Source organism: Atractosteus spatula, chromosome 3 (assembly GCF_055471065.1).
Source record: "Atractosteus spatula isolate fAtrSpa1 chromosome 3, fAtrSpa1.hap1, whole genome shotgun sequence".
Classification (NCBI taxonomy): Eukaryota; Metazoa; Chordata; class Actinopteri; order Semionotiformes; family Lepisosteidae; genus Atractosteus; species Atractosteus spatula.
Window position 1 is genome coordinate 62,103,246 of NC_142708.1, and position 13,948 is coordinate 62,117,193.

Here is a 13,948-nt window from a genome sequence, read left to right on the forward strand (position 1 = left end):
AAATGCCACCAAGTTAATACAACTTCAAGGTATATATAGTTTAAATCTGGGTTCTCAATGTGTACTTAAGATATGCTACCAATTCAGCCATTCACTTTTAAATGAAATAAAAGCAAGATGAGGTACCTGAAGGTTAACAAAGGCTCTCAGACATATTTGCTAACCAAAACATCTTTCTAACAAATAAATTCTCATTGCTCAAGTCATCCTGTATTCATTATAGCACTGCAGTAAGGTAGTTTATTAGCAGTTTTCAGCCTGGATGGATATGACACTGAAGCACATGAACACTTAGGTGCCTGTACAGTAGACTGAGTTAAACGTTTGCAGAGAACAACCTGAGAAAAGGTTCCATTGCGAACAACTGAGAGAACATCCCAGGGAGTGTAGTATAGTACTGCTTACAGTCACTTTTCTTAATCGAAAATACTTTTAAGCTTGTGCAATGATGTCACCAAAAAGTGTCACACCCTTGCAAATAAATGCTTAAAAGCAACCTTTACTGGTGTAAAAACCATTTTTTTACAGTCTCTGAGACCGTTTCTATTTTGGGCAACAGCTGTTTACTACACAATATATTTTTTATTTCCAAGCTCTTATCCTCACCTTTTCAGAGTAGTTAAAACGACAAAGCAAGAAAGCAAAAGATCAAGACGATGTATCTGCAAGGATTTGGTAAAACAACTAAGACAGGTCATCTGCTGGCCTTGACACCACAGCCAGACGTTCGAAAGTTGTTTCTATTAGAGGTCAGTTCCTACGACAAGATCGTTTTCCCTTCGATTTCACCAGCAAATGCATACATCAGCTTGTCTCATGCAGCACCTTACAGAGACTACAGAGACACCTTATCAGACCTAAAGAAACCAGCTCACGGTCATGGAAGGATCTGCAATTTTACTGCTTCTCCTACTGCTTGCATAATAGCCTCTGAGCCCGTAAACAAAGATGACAACCACTTCACAAAATAAGGAAGTCAAATGGAAACAGACAAGTAACAAAGAGAAGTAAAAAAATTTATTGCAGTATTTGTTCCGCCAGTTTTGCTGGGGATCCCTTTTCTCTTATTACCAGGGTGACCTAATACATCAAAATCTACATTTACAAAAAACTCCTCCTGCAGATAGGCCACAGATACTGCATGCTTCTTTTTTCAACAGAATAAATTATATCCAGGAGATTCTGCCATTTTACAGCATGGAAAAAAAACAAAACGCTTCCCTGGAAACTGAGCTAAGCTAAAGAAAGCCATCCGTCGCTAGGTTAAACTCCAAGAACACTTTATTAAGAACATTAACAGACTAATTTCCAACATTCACTTTTAAGTTTATTTTTTAAACAGAATTTTTTTTCGAGATATAAACATTTTTTGTTAAACTATGATACAGTGGGAGTAGAAATCAAATGAGAAGTTTCTGCTGCACAACAGCGAAGGAAGCTCCCACAAAATGTTTTCCAAACATTTCCTTCTGTTTCTGTGTTTTGTTTAAACGTGTCCTGGATCCACCTCTCGTGAGCTCTTCACAGACCACAATTTTTTTTTGCCAGAATGTTGCATTTTCAAGTTTTTTTTGTCTTTTCTTTTTCAGTCCCTGTGAATTTGGCTGCAAGTTGTAAGTTCATTAGCTGGAAGTCCCATCCTTAGCTGCATACAGCGATCGTAAAGTCTGAACCACTTTATTAGTCAGCTTATGTGCGCTCGTCAGAACAATTTTCTTGTAAATGATGTCCGACTCTTTTATAGTATCTACCCAAGGCACCAGTTTGCGTCCATCTCGCTTCTTGGCCTCAGCCCAGGCACCACTATAAGAGCCTGCCATCCAGTGAACGCTGTAGCCGCTGCTGGTCTTCTGGATCACCCTGGCAATCTGTGGTCGGTCCTTGTACTTAGGGCAGCAGATCGCGATGACGTCCATGGCTTCCACAGTCTCGTTCAAATGGCCTGCAACTTCTGCTGACTCTCCACCTCGCCTGGACTTTTTTGATGACTAGAAGGTGAAGAGGAAGGACACAAAAGATAAGGTCACTTCTATAAATCCAGAACCACTTGAACATTAATCACTTTACTGGAAAGAGACACATGGTGAGTTTCTGCTCCACTCCATAAGGAGGAGGGCTTTTTTCATGTCTTTGTGTAACAGACAAATGGTATTAATAATCTGAGTCATATCTGTGGATGCTTTCACATGAACTAGGGGCCCCATCTTTAAAATACATCAAATACACCCTGAATTTGACATTCATCTAACACTGCAGCAATTAACATCAGTTGAACGTATGTACAGCCTTACAATTCCAAACACAAAAACTATGAATTATGATCACGTGAATAACAACCTCTCACCATACCACTACTTTGAAAACATATCCTTTTTCCCCCCCATTCACGAATGCCAGGGGAAATTACAATACTACTTGAAGGGGTCAACAAAAACAGGGGAGAGTTGAGCACACGCAGGACGCAGGTGCACGTCTTGTCCTCCTGCTCCTCACTCACCCCCGGTGCTCCTCCCTTCTCCTCTCCATCGCTCTCGTCGTCCTCGGTGTCCGCGGTGTTGTTCTTGGGGCTGGATCCTCCCAGCAGCGCATTGATCGCTTTATTTCGGGCATTCGCGCTGGCCGACGCCTCCCCCTCCTCATCCTCCTCGTCAGGGTCCAAGTGCTCCATTAGTAACTTAAACTGCAACGAGCAGCAGTACACCAGGATAATTCAACCAATTGCCAAGCGGCTGCGGTTCTTTGCTGCACAGTGAAAACAAGCCCCTGGAAACCAATGAATGAACCAAAAACAACAAGACTTACATCAAGGTACTGCTTGACTATCTTTCTCTTGACTTCGTATGTCATCGCCGTATTCGCCATGTCATTGGCAAGAAACTCGATCGTCTGCCGGGGGTTAAAATGCACCGATGACTTCCTGTTCACAGCCTTGTCGTACACTTTTGCAGACTCGGTCGGGGAGTACTTCTGGATTTTACTGTTGAAGAAAGAGCACACAGAGAGTAAATAACAGACCACATTTTTGTTTTAAAACACGAGGTTAGGAAAATGCTTTTGTCTGCCCAACAGTACAGAAACAGTCGCCCAAAAAATGTTCCGAGCTGTACCTGTCAGAGAATCCATACAGGTTCTTTAGGTGCTGCTTGAGGACCAGGAGGAGAAGGATTCCTTGGGAAGCGTTGGCAAAGTCGATGAGAGGGGCAGGATTGTCTGGTAACCTGCTCATCACCTTTTCTACATCCTCAGCCTCCATGTCGGAATCGGAGTCCGAGTCCGAGTCCACGTGCCGCTTCGACTTCTTTGGCCGCCTCACTTCTCCGTCCTCACTGCTGCCGCTGATGTCGTCCTCATCCTCCTCGGAGCAGTACTTCCGCTCCCTCGGCCTGGGTTCTTTCCGCAGGGACTAGGAAAGAGACAGGAAACCTTTTACTCTTGCCATGAACGCCTTCTTCAGAACAACCTGCTGAAGAGGTCTGGCAGAATTGTGAGGATGCTTCACAGAGCCTTCTTCCTCATGGCAGAAAGGTACTGCAATATTGGCTTAGTTTAGTAGGTGGCCTGTTGATATCTCCGTAATCGAACGCGTGAACCCTGCTAGCTTACCTCCTTGAAGGACTGGAGCAGGTTGCTGCCTGATACTGACAGCGTGATGTCTATGTGATGCATTATGAAAAGAGGCTCCTCCTGCGTCTGGTACGGGAAGCAGGCCAGATTGTCCGCTATATACAACAGCATATTCACATCCGTTTTCTGTAAGGTGAAAATACCAAGAGCTCAAACCAGCACATCTCCAAACAAAAATCCACTGAGAAGAACAAAACCATGGTAGCATTATGCAATTTAGACTGGAGAGCTACATTGATCTATTGATTTCAGTGACTGGTCCCTCAGGGATTCTTAATATTCCTAACTGGACAGCATTGCTATATAACTTATATATAATGGCAAGATTGATGGTTTTTGGGCTTTCAGCTTGGTGACAGCCTTTTGAATATCATCTACCACCCACAGACTGACGACCTAATATTTCATTGACACTCATTTGTTAATATTCCATGTCCATAACTATAGGATCTCATGTGCCATGACTTAAGTCTTATTAGATCAAGCTCCTGGATTTATTCCCATAGACTGTAATTAAACTATGCAATTTAGCACCAAGTGCTGAAATGAATTTGGACACATGCATGAAAGAAGACAGAGGCCAGGTGTGACTTACAGCACTGTCATCGAAGAGGTTGAGCAGGGAGATGAGAAAGGCCCGTCTGTGCTGCCTGTTTCCTCGCACCATGGTGAAAAGGTGAGAGCACAAGGCAGTGTGCTGCTCGTCCTGTCGGAAACCTCTGATGATTGTGTCCTGGGATGCCCAGATGGCTTGCTGTACCTGGTACGACATCTTTATCCCTGCCACAGCCTTCATCTGCACAAAACATCAACCGTTTCCGTAGGGCAACAGCCAAGTGGTAATGGAGGTGGTTTGGCATGATACAGTGCAGTACAATAGAAAAAAATAGAAAAATGCTTGGCCTTTCACCTTCCGAGGTATATCAAGAGAGGGGTACAGATACAGGTTGAACGCCAATTTTGTTTTATTTCTACTAGGGGTCACAGCATATTTATACTATTTAATGACTGAAACTGTAAGAAAACAATTAATATTTCTGCAACTTAAGACTTTCTATAAGTGCTACAGATTTTAACGTGACTACAACATTACTAATGTATATAATTTTGGTAAAAAATGCTGAAAAACAAAGTTAGCCATCAAATTATTTTCGACTCATGGAGGATTGACATCTTTTCCTCATCACTGGCCACCTGGCTATCTGTTGTCATGGATACCAAGGCCATGTATAATAACAGCAGGAAGAAAGATGACCAGGGGTCTGGAGTCGGAGGCTTCACACTGACATGTTAGATTTTATATAGCTAGTATTACCAGAATCTCACTTTCCAAGTGTGCAGTGTTAAGCATTACTACTATATTCGTGTTTCTGTTAATTTTGTGACTGAATTTTTGTAGTTACAATTTTCATCCATTTTTGAAACACATCACTGTATATTTGTACTATTATCTCCAACACTTTGCACAATGAGACTGTATAAAACATTGATAAGGAGGGGTTTTTATACAAGTGGCTGGAACAGTAAGTTTCAAATTTGTACCGACTGGTTATTGGTATATCCAATCATACCCTATATCTTCTTGTGCTGGGTTTCGGTTGTATGTGAATTAAACAGTTTGAATTAAAAGCAAATACACAATTGTAAACTTTATATTTACAGTCACTGTAATATAATGTATAATGGCACCAAAACATTAAATTTCCTTGCATCTTTAACATTTACAACAGACTTAAATGTTGAAAACACCAGTCTAGACATGGCACGTTATGCTTACATGAATGAATCCTGTGTACTTCTTATCAATCTCTACCAGCTGCTGATCTGCTTTATTCCTCATGCTGGGCTCGGGGTCTGTTCCCATGGCTATCAGGTATGGCACACACTGAAAATGAAAAGGCATTTTAAAAGACCTGTATGAGTATGGGGCTAACATCCATGTCGCTACACTTGTTTCACAGAAAGTGCTTTTACATGTTTTACAGCCTGCACAAACATATACACAATGCAATGGTAAAAAGTTTCATACTGAACACTGAGAACTGAGTGCTAAAAAACAAGTTCATTCCCATCCTGCTCAAAAAAGGGTAGATTTCAGACCCTGCCTAATTTGCAATATTGCAGTAAAAGCAATGTCAGGCTTTTACTGCAATTTCTAGACATGTATTGGGAATGCATTACAAAACAGAACTGCTACCTCAGTATGTTAGATTCTCAGTTACTTCCTGGCAGGTACTATCAGCTGCTGGGATTGGTGGTGGTGCAGCTGGAGCAGTAAGTTTCAAATCTGCATCTCCCAACTACGGGTATACCCCAATCGCTTACCTGATACCTTTTTTGTGTAACATCCAGTTAGAAGATCAATCTTTTGAAAAATACAATCTCTAGAAAAAAACTTTAGTTAAACTCTACAAACTATGGGAAGCAGAGACTGATCAAAAAGGAAAACATCAGTTTACTGCTGTTCAACTGTAGCGCTGAAAACTCTGAAAAGTCACTTATGAATTCATAGAGGCATTCTGAAGTGCAGAAAAAAACAGTGGGGAATCTGTACATCTGGGATTTTTTTATTCCCCAAATGCAGATGCTTTTACTTCTACTAAAAGACGTTAGCAAGATTTTGTGTTTTAATTGAAAATATAATTATGGCAAAATACTTTGGGTTCTACAAATTCATACTTATGTTTTATTCCATCTCATTTCTTAGCATTTTAATTTAATTTAAAAAATAATACCACTGGATTTGGCAAACTGCTGCAATGGATATAAAGTATAACCACTTTTATATATTTTTCTCACTTTGTCCACAGCAGATACAATTATTTCATTTTTACATCAATTAAATTATGACCCTAGTTATAGTCTTTAAAGAGTCAAAAGCATATTTACAACATTACGCAGTTCTTACTTTTCTGATTGCCTGATTAGATTCGCTTGGGAATATTACTTTTAATTATTCTAATTTAGTCCTCAGTCACTTGCTATAATCTCAGTGTAATTAAAATACATTTACAAAAATGGAACAAGAGGTTCCTCATTAAAATGCAACAAAGCACATAACTAATTAGGCAGAATCAGTATTATAAATAAACATCCATTTGTGAAAAGAAGGCTTGAGAAGTAATGGAGCACACAAATGGCCTGTTGGCATTACCTCCAGTACTCCACTACCAGCTCTAAAAGTCGTTTCCTTGAAAATGCTTACCTGGACTGGGTGAATGAGACCTTGGTTTAGTGTAAGGGCAATTACATTTAGAGCAAAATGGCGAACGTTGGATTGCGTGTGGAAGAACGCCTCAAGAACCTGTTTGAGGTAGAGCTGCATTATTGAACTGCTCATGCCTGAAGATATATCACCCATTTCTTTTAAGTCCTCCTGTTTCGACAGTTTTTTCCCTGGAAGACAAAAGGTAAGGACAAAATGTTAAGCTTTCACGTTAAGTCGTTGATGTCGTGATGTACTTTGAAAACTGCAGTCTATACACCCAGTTATGTCATGGTTATGTGTTCAGAGCGAATTTCAACACCCATAGGCAACACATAAGGACAAGCTTGAGTTACAAGTAGTGTTAGTATTTTTCTGGAACCAGTGCTGCTGATAATGCGTGTCTATCCCTGTTCTGCAAAGCCCCACTGATAATGTGAGGACCTCTGAAGGCTCCCTCACACAGGCTGTCACACAGCAGCACATGGGAGGTGCTTCTGCAACCCTGCATCCATGCAGGCTGGCAAATAGCTCCAGCATAAACCAGCACTCCTTTGAAACCTGTGTGACCATTCACTATGCCCACGCTGTGAATGACTGCTGTGTGCACTTTCTGTAAAACGCCAGGGCCCTAGTTCAGACAGCTGTATCCCAAGGCTCAGTGAAACTCACACTCCCGGTCAGCCTCCTGCATGCGGGTATCCTCTTCCTGCAGGTAAGTCTGCAGGTTCTTCAGGACCTGGATCTTCAGATTAACAGAGCAGTTCTTGTCTGAGAGGATACCATTGTACAAGTTCTTGACATCCTGCTCAAACATCAAGCTTGGGTGCTGAATAAACAAAAACCCTGCAAGAGAAATGCACAGTGTCTCTCCTGTCACTTTAAAAAAAAACAACAGCTCTTTCATTCTGCACAGCTGAAGAAAACAAAGCAATTGAAATGAATCAATCTGATCGAGTCTCGGTATTCCACGTCTGCTCTTACCTAAACCAATGATGGCTTTTGTCTGCACCTCTTCATCTTCATGTCTGGTGAAATATAGCAGCAGCTCCAGTACCTTGTCTTTTATGACAACCTAAATAGAGATAAACATGGCTGTGAACAACTGCCTTAGTAAAGAAATGTTTAATGTTTCAAAATCTTTGCAAGAATTAGGCATTTACAGTCAAATTTGGCAAAATTAAAAAACACAATTCTTAAAGATCAACATCTCCATTTGCTGACTAATTCTGCAAAACAAATTTGTTTTTTAACAGGATGCTTCCATGTCTGTCATGTGAAAACGTGTTAAACATCTGCTGAACTGAAAAGGCATTTCAAACTACCTTGTTGCTGCCTTTAAACTCCTCCTGGTCAAAGTTAAAATGTCGACACAGTGCACCAACAGTGAAGAGTGAACGAAGTAGTGCAGGTTTATTGGCAGTGAGAACAGTGCTGTTTGGATCCTCCTGATGCTGCGTCTTTAACTTGGTTATTGCGCCTGCACAAAGCAAATCAGATACCCTATCAACACTTTCTGCATGGCGGTAGTTATGACCATGACACATCAGAAAATTCAATGCAGTGTGTATACCCCCATTATTTCACCAGTTGATGAGTATCCTCCTACTGAGCTCGGTGCCACTCCTGAGACTCATGCTTAGAATGTTCTTTTGCATTCCCATTAAATAGTCCTTCAAGAACAGCAGGCAAAAAGAGCTTTCAGCGTGTGCACGAAAGTAAAAACAGCCTTGCACATACCCTGAAAGCCATTTACAAAGTTTAAAAATATTAATTATAAATGCATTATTTTTAAATTTCAGAATTCCTAGAGACCTGGGTAAAAGCCACCAGCTGGACAGAAGAAGGTAATGACAATGATGGCTACGTAAAATAAAAAAGGATGTGCTTTATATGACCAGCTGGGTAAAGATCTTTTAATATTCCTTATACTCACCATAATACCTGTTGAAGCACGCCCAAACAAACTTGTAGTTGTGTGTGACTTTATTGACCACAGCCCCCAGACAGCTCACACAGTGCTGTACCACCTTGAAAAAAAAGAAGGGTGGTTTGAGAGCAAAGAAATCTTCACAAGGAAAGCCGCAACTTTAGTTCAAATCCAGCCAATGTTCTGTTCAGAAGGGCTGTTTGACTTACAGTCATGCCATATTTAATGATGAGCTTCATGAGGTCCTCCTCGATGGTGGCGAGGAAAGTCTCACTAGGGTGCTCCATCAGAGGCACGACCAGCTCCAGGATCTTGGCGACGTTGCAGATGACCATGAAATCACTCTGGGTCTGAAAGACACACAAAGGAATGGAAAGGGGCTCCACTCACTCAAAACCAATTTATGCTACAAACTATTATCTTAAAGGTAAAAGACCCACCATAAACTAAATGTTTTAACAACTAAATTATGCATCTACTAAAATTAAATTAACATAGGGCCACATTTACAGATATGCAACAGCAATACAAAATCCTGGTTCGTGATATCCAATCCTGTTGTGTACGTTCCCTCAAAAACACTAGAACTAGCGGTCTCTGCAAAGGATGCAAAAGACTGCCAGAAGCACAATCTACTGGGAAACAGTATGCAACGAATGTACTACATCTTCTGGGAGACAAGCTTCTGAATTGTCCTGAACAACTGCCCAAGTGTGAGGTATTTCGTTTACATGATTAAAAGATTACTTCCATGAAGAGACTCTTCTTGTTGAAATCTTTCTTATTGTAAATATACTGGTTTCTTCCTGCCTAATTTGCTAGCTTTTGTGCCGACACTGTTTTGAGACGGCTATAGTGCCCTTACGTTGCACTTGGTGGTGAGGTACGGCTGCATGGTCATCGCGTGTTTCACCATCAGCTGCGCCCGAATCTTGCTGAACAGGTACAGAGTAGTAATGCATGCCACCAGGCGGTTGGAGTTTACACTTTTATTTTCTGAATCTAAGTGGCAAGAAGAAAAGATGAATAAGTTACTGGTGAGAAAACAAATTATTAATATAACACAAACCCATTCACACTTAATGCTCTGTGCAGACACCCAATCGACAAAAGTGGACAGCAGCTTGAGAAAAGTTATTCAATAAAGTACAAACCTGCTAGAGATTCCTCATACTTGAGGATATGCTCTACTAGATTGTCAACAAGCTGTACACATGCCTTCTTTGCTGGCTTGTAAGAGGCATCCTCTTCAGATTTCAACAACTACAAAAAGAACAAATTCACTTTAACCAAGCTACAAATTACCTGAAGGGTTCTGCATTTAAGATTATTCAACTTACATAAAAGGTTCTGACATAAAAACTGATTTCAAAATACACTCACAAAAAATTACATAAACAATGAATTGACAGACAGAAGACACCTCAGAGTACTTAAAGATATTTCATTTCAGGGTTTCAGGGATATATATTTCAGGGTTAGAACTGGCATTGATGAGGCATTTCAAACCTATTTGCTCACACATCGCATTACAATGACTAGTGAGCAGGAAGGGCTGCTTCACGTTGCAATTTGCGTTAACTTTTGCTTTCGCCCGTGGCGAGACCAGGGGTTTGTCACAATGGCAACTATACAGCACTTTCATAAAGTTCATGATTTTCTGCTTAATTCGAAATTTGTAAAATTTTGCCATAATCTCATTTAATTTTGTTACAGAGATTTAATAATTGGTAAGATAAATCTAGTTTTAATTTCACAGTTCCAAGGAAAGAACTGCAAACATTGGGAACATCCAGTTTCCCATTAGTAAAACAGAAATGCACGTTCATTTTCAAAGGAACAACTAGTATAGGGACAGATTAAGAGCAGAGTTTATTAGATGTCTTAAGGTATTACTCAGCAATTTTACTTTTTAAATAATCTCTACTTAGGTTAACCATCAAGAAAATGACAGTAGACTTTTAACACCTCATAAGATTCCTACAAAAAAAACTCAGAACAGAACGGGAAGGACCACTCTTAGATGTTTTAAATAAAAAGAGTACAAAGAAATCATTCATATGCTGTTCAAGCACTGAACCCTAAAATAACTGACACTCACATTCTGAAGAAGCTGCTCGAACCAGTCATAACCAGTATCTCTGCAGGCAGCAACCTGTGAAGAACATGTTTTGGAAAATGATGAATCTTGTTACATCAGTTTATTTACATGCACTTTTCACTTTGGAGAGTGCATCACATGAGTATTGTACATATTGATCCTGCGTCATAGAGCAGGCATCATATTAATAGTACAGGTTACACTTTGCATCATGGAGAACCCATCACACAACTATTGCACATACTGACTTTTGCTATTACATATTGGAAATAGAAATTAAAATTTTACAGTTTTTGGTAGGTAACTTGTAGAACAAAAGCTCACCATGTCAGTTTTATTCATAGACTAAGTAGAACTGGAAAACAAATTCTTAAACCATTTTCATTCTATGAGCTCTTCTGCTCTTAGAGGTAAATAATAATGTACATAAGCATAACCTTAATAATCAGAATATTGTACATATCATACATGATCATTTCAAAAATGCAACCAGATAACAGCAACAAGTACAAACTCAGGCTCAAAGGAATATTCTACATTGAAAGGCCTAAAAAATGAATCTTTTAATCTTGAACAGAGAAGACTACTCTGAGACCTGATTCAGGTATTCAAAATAAAAGGTACTGACAATGACAACCCAAAAGACTTTTTTAGGATTTACAGTCAAACATGAACCAGGGGACACAGAGCTGGAGGCACTGTTAAAAAGGGTTGCGAGAGTCTGAATCAAGCTGCTCAATCATGCTGTCAAAGCTGATCCTTGTTTCTTTCATGAAACAGCTATAGGAAATCCTCTGATCAATTTACGTGCTAGCAACCAATTGAGTTTAATGGGCCCGAAACGCCTCTCCTTTGTAACATTTCTTACATTTTCTTCTCCTACTGAGTTCAAAAGCCTTCAGATAATTGATTAGGTGAAGGTGCACATAGGAACAGAAGGACTCTTACCTTTGAATATTACAACGGATGAGTACTAAGCTTCTAACTGATTGTTACCCTTAAGGGAAGATGTGTACGACTAATAGAAATTCAATTTCTGAAACATGGGAAACCTACCACATCAGTGATATTGAGTATTTTCCTGGTCATCGCTTCTTTATCATGATTGGGAGTGGGAGTGAACCAGAGCTTCTGGAATGTTTCGTTCACTAGTTTCTGTAAAAGGAAAGTACACATATTTCAACAATGCAGACGTACTGCATCAAGTACATCAAGCTGCTGAATATGGTCACTGGCTTGTGCCTGAGCACTGACGTACCTTAATGCCTTCTTCATCATTGACTCTGCGAATCATTTTCACACACATCTCTGTAATTTTATTGAATGTTGGCTGTTCAAGACAGATATCTCGGAGGATCTTAATTACCCTTTTCCTCACACTGATACCAGTGTCCTGTAGAAGAAAACGTCAAATATCGAAAAATGATTATAATTTTGTAATTTGTTTACAATATGTTTTCAGTACTGAATGCTAACTTAAAACACATTAAGAGAAGTCACCAAACTTTTCAAAAGTATTAAAACTAATTATTTGATGACAGGTGACAAATCTAAAACATTACTAAAGACAACCCTTCATCGACAACTATTTTTACATGGTTCGGAATTAGGACACTATCAGGTATGACTAAAAAATATGTATATATAAAGGTTACAAATAGAGGAAAATTCTATCCTTTAAATAAAAAAAACAAAGCCTAAGAAGTTTCTTGAATCAACCTCAGATTACGTGAAATTCAATTTATGAACTCTAGGTGGCAATGTAGTACAATGAACATTACCTAAAATGAACTTTAATACAGACTGTGAACTTTGCATTTGAAATTTTTGGATTGTCCATCCTAATTCTGATACTGTTCTCATTTTAAATTCCAACACATTTAATGCATCAAAAGCAAGAACATTTGATTGATGCAAAAGAAAAAGGGAGCTTTAAATCCTACATGTTTTTTGTTGCTGTAAAAGGAATCACAAATTTTAAAGAATGTTTTCATTAAATGGATCTGAGACATTTACAAGGTATGTGTTGCTCAGTTTTGTATTGCTACCCATCTTAAAAAAAACATCCTGAAAACTGAAAATCCATGCTTTTGTCAATCGTAGATAGAAGGCTAATTTAGAAACATGTTCAACCAAATTGGATACAAAGCCAATTATAACCTTTGCTAAGCAAGTCATTTATTACTGATGTCGCTCTAGCCATGGAAATCAGAATTTGAAGCACAAGATTAAGAACACCTCCACCATTATTGATTATTGCTGCTAACAAAAATCTTAAGATCTTCAACATTTTGGTGAACAATTCTCCCATCGACACTGTCAATATAAATGTGAACGGGACATACCAGAATTCTCTCTATTAGCATATCATAATACTGCTCAGTAAGCTGTGGCCGACTCAAAACGAAACGTCCTAGTAACTCCACTGCTGCCTCTCTCACACTGGTGGAGTTATCCATTAACCGTCCATGTACACCACGCTGCATGTCCAGCTGCAGAGACAAACAAACACAAACCCAAGACATCAAGGCTCGCGTCGCCAATGAGTATAACAAACACCGGCCACTGCTACACCTCATGGAAGACAAAAGGAAACTTCACAATCCCATTTGCTGCGGGAAACACATGCTCCACTTCACTGATAGAGGTTCTGTTCTGCAATAAATACTCAGGAACATACCCTGGCCAGAATGCTTGGATCCACAGCTACTACCTCTGAGAGACATTTCATGGCTTTCGTCCGGACAGCAATTGCGCTCTCTCCCAGAACCCGCAGAATCTATAAAGAAAGCAATATTTCTTTATAGTTCAGAAGAACACCTCAAGGTAAATCCTAATTCATCCCATTATTCATGAAAATATATTTTTATTAGGTGATAGCTTTGCTGATCACACTTTGAACTGCAGCACCACAATGCCCATAGTCCCTATTCTGCAGCTTGTTATCACCATAGTGCCAAAGAGAAAATTCTGAGCTCAAGCAAAGGAACTGTCACATCGCACACATCGTTCACACATTAATTGCACAATTTGCAAAGATTGTATCCCTTCACCATATCATACAACACTAAAGCTGCTTCTCCTAAGT

General features: G+C 39.6%; 1 protein-coding gene across 1 annotated transcript in view; it reads right to left on the reverse strand.

Annotated features, from left to right (window-relative positions):
• Positions 1 to 997: 997 nt before the first annotated feature.
• The window catches only part of nipbla (NIPBL cohesin loading factor a), an 86,695-nt gene continuing 73,744 nt past the window's right edge, over positions 998 to 13,948 (reverse strand). The window contains exons 28-47 of the mRNA XM_088912253.1: positions 13,541 to 13,639; positions 13,206 to 13,352; positions 12,119 to 12,253; positions 11,917 to 12,015; positions 10,861 to 10,914; positions 9,914 to 10,022; positions 9,625 to 9,761; positions 8,969 to 9,109; positions 8,766 to 8,859; positions 8,155 to 8,309; positions 7,814 to 7,904; positions 7,502 to 7,675; positions 6,830 to 7,020; positions 5,402 to 5,509; positions 4,220 to 4,420; positions 3,604 to 3,750; positions 3,108 to 3,403; positions 2,803 to 2,977; positions 2,498 to 2,680; positions 998 to 1,988 (exon numbers count right to left, since the gene is read on the reverse strand). Coding sequence (XP_088768379.1) covers positions 1,623 to 1,988; positions 2,498 to 2,680; positions 2,803 to 2,977; positions 3,108 to 3,403; positions 3,604 to 3,750; positions 4,220 to 4,420; positions 5,402 to 5,509; positions 6,830 to 7,020; positions 7,502 to 7,675; positions 7,814 to 7,904; positions 8,155 to 8,309; positions 8,766 to 8,859; positions 8,969 to 9,109; positions 9,625 to 9,761; positions 9,914 to 10,022; positions 10,861 to 10,914; positions 11,917 to 12,015; positions 12,119 to 12,253; positions 13,206 to 13,352; positions 13,541 to 13,639 — 3,102 coding nt within the window. The 3' untranslated portion in view covers positions 998 to 1,622. The remainder of the gene's footprint in view (positions 1,989 to 2,497; positions 2,681 to 2,802; positions 2,978 to 3,107; positions 3,404 to 3,603; positions 3,751 to 4,219; positions 4,421 to 5,401; positions 5,510 to 6,829; positions 7,021 to 7,501; positions 7,676 to 7,813; positions 7,905 to 8,154; positions 8,310 to 8,765; positions 8,860 to 8,968; positions 9,110 to 9,624; positions 9,762 to 9,913; positions 10,023 to 10,860; positions 10,915 to 11,916; positions 12,016 to 12,118; positions 12,254 to 13,205; positions 13,353 to 13,540; positions 13,640 to 13,948) is intronic.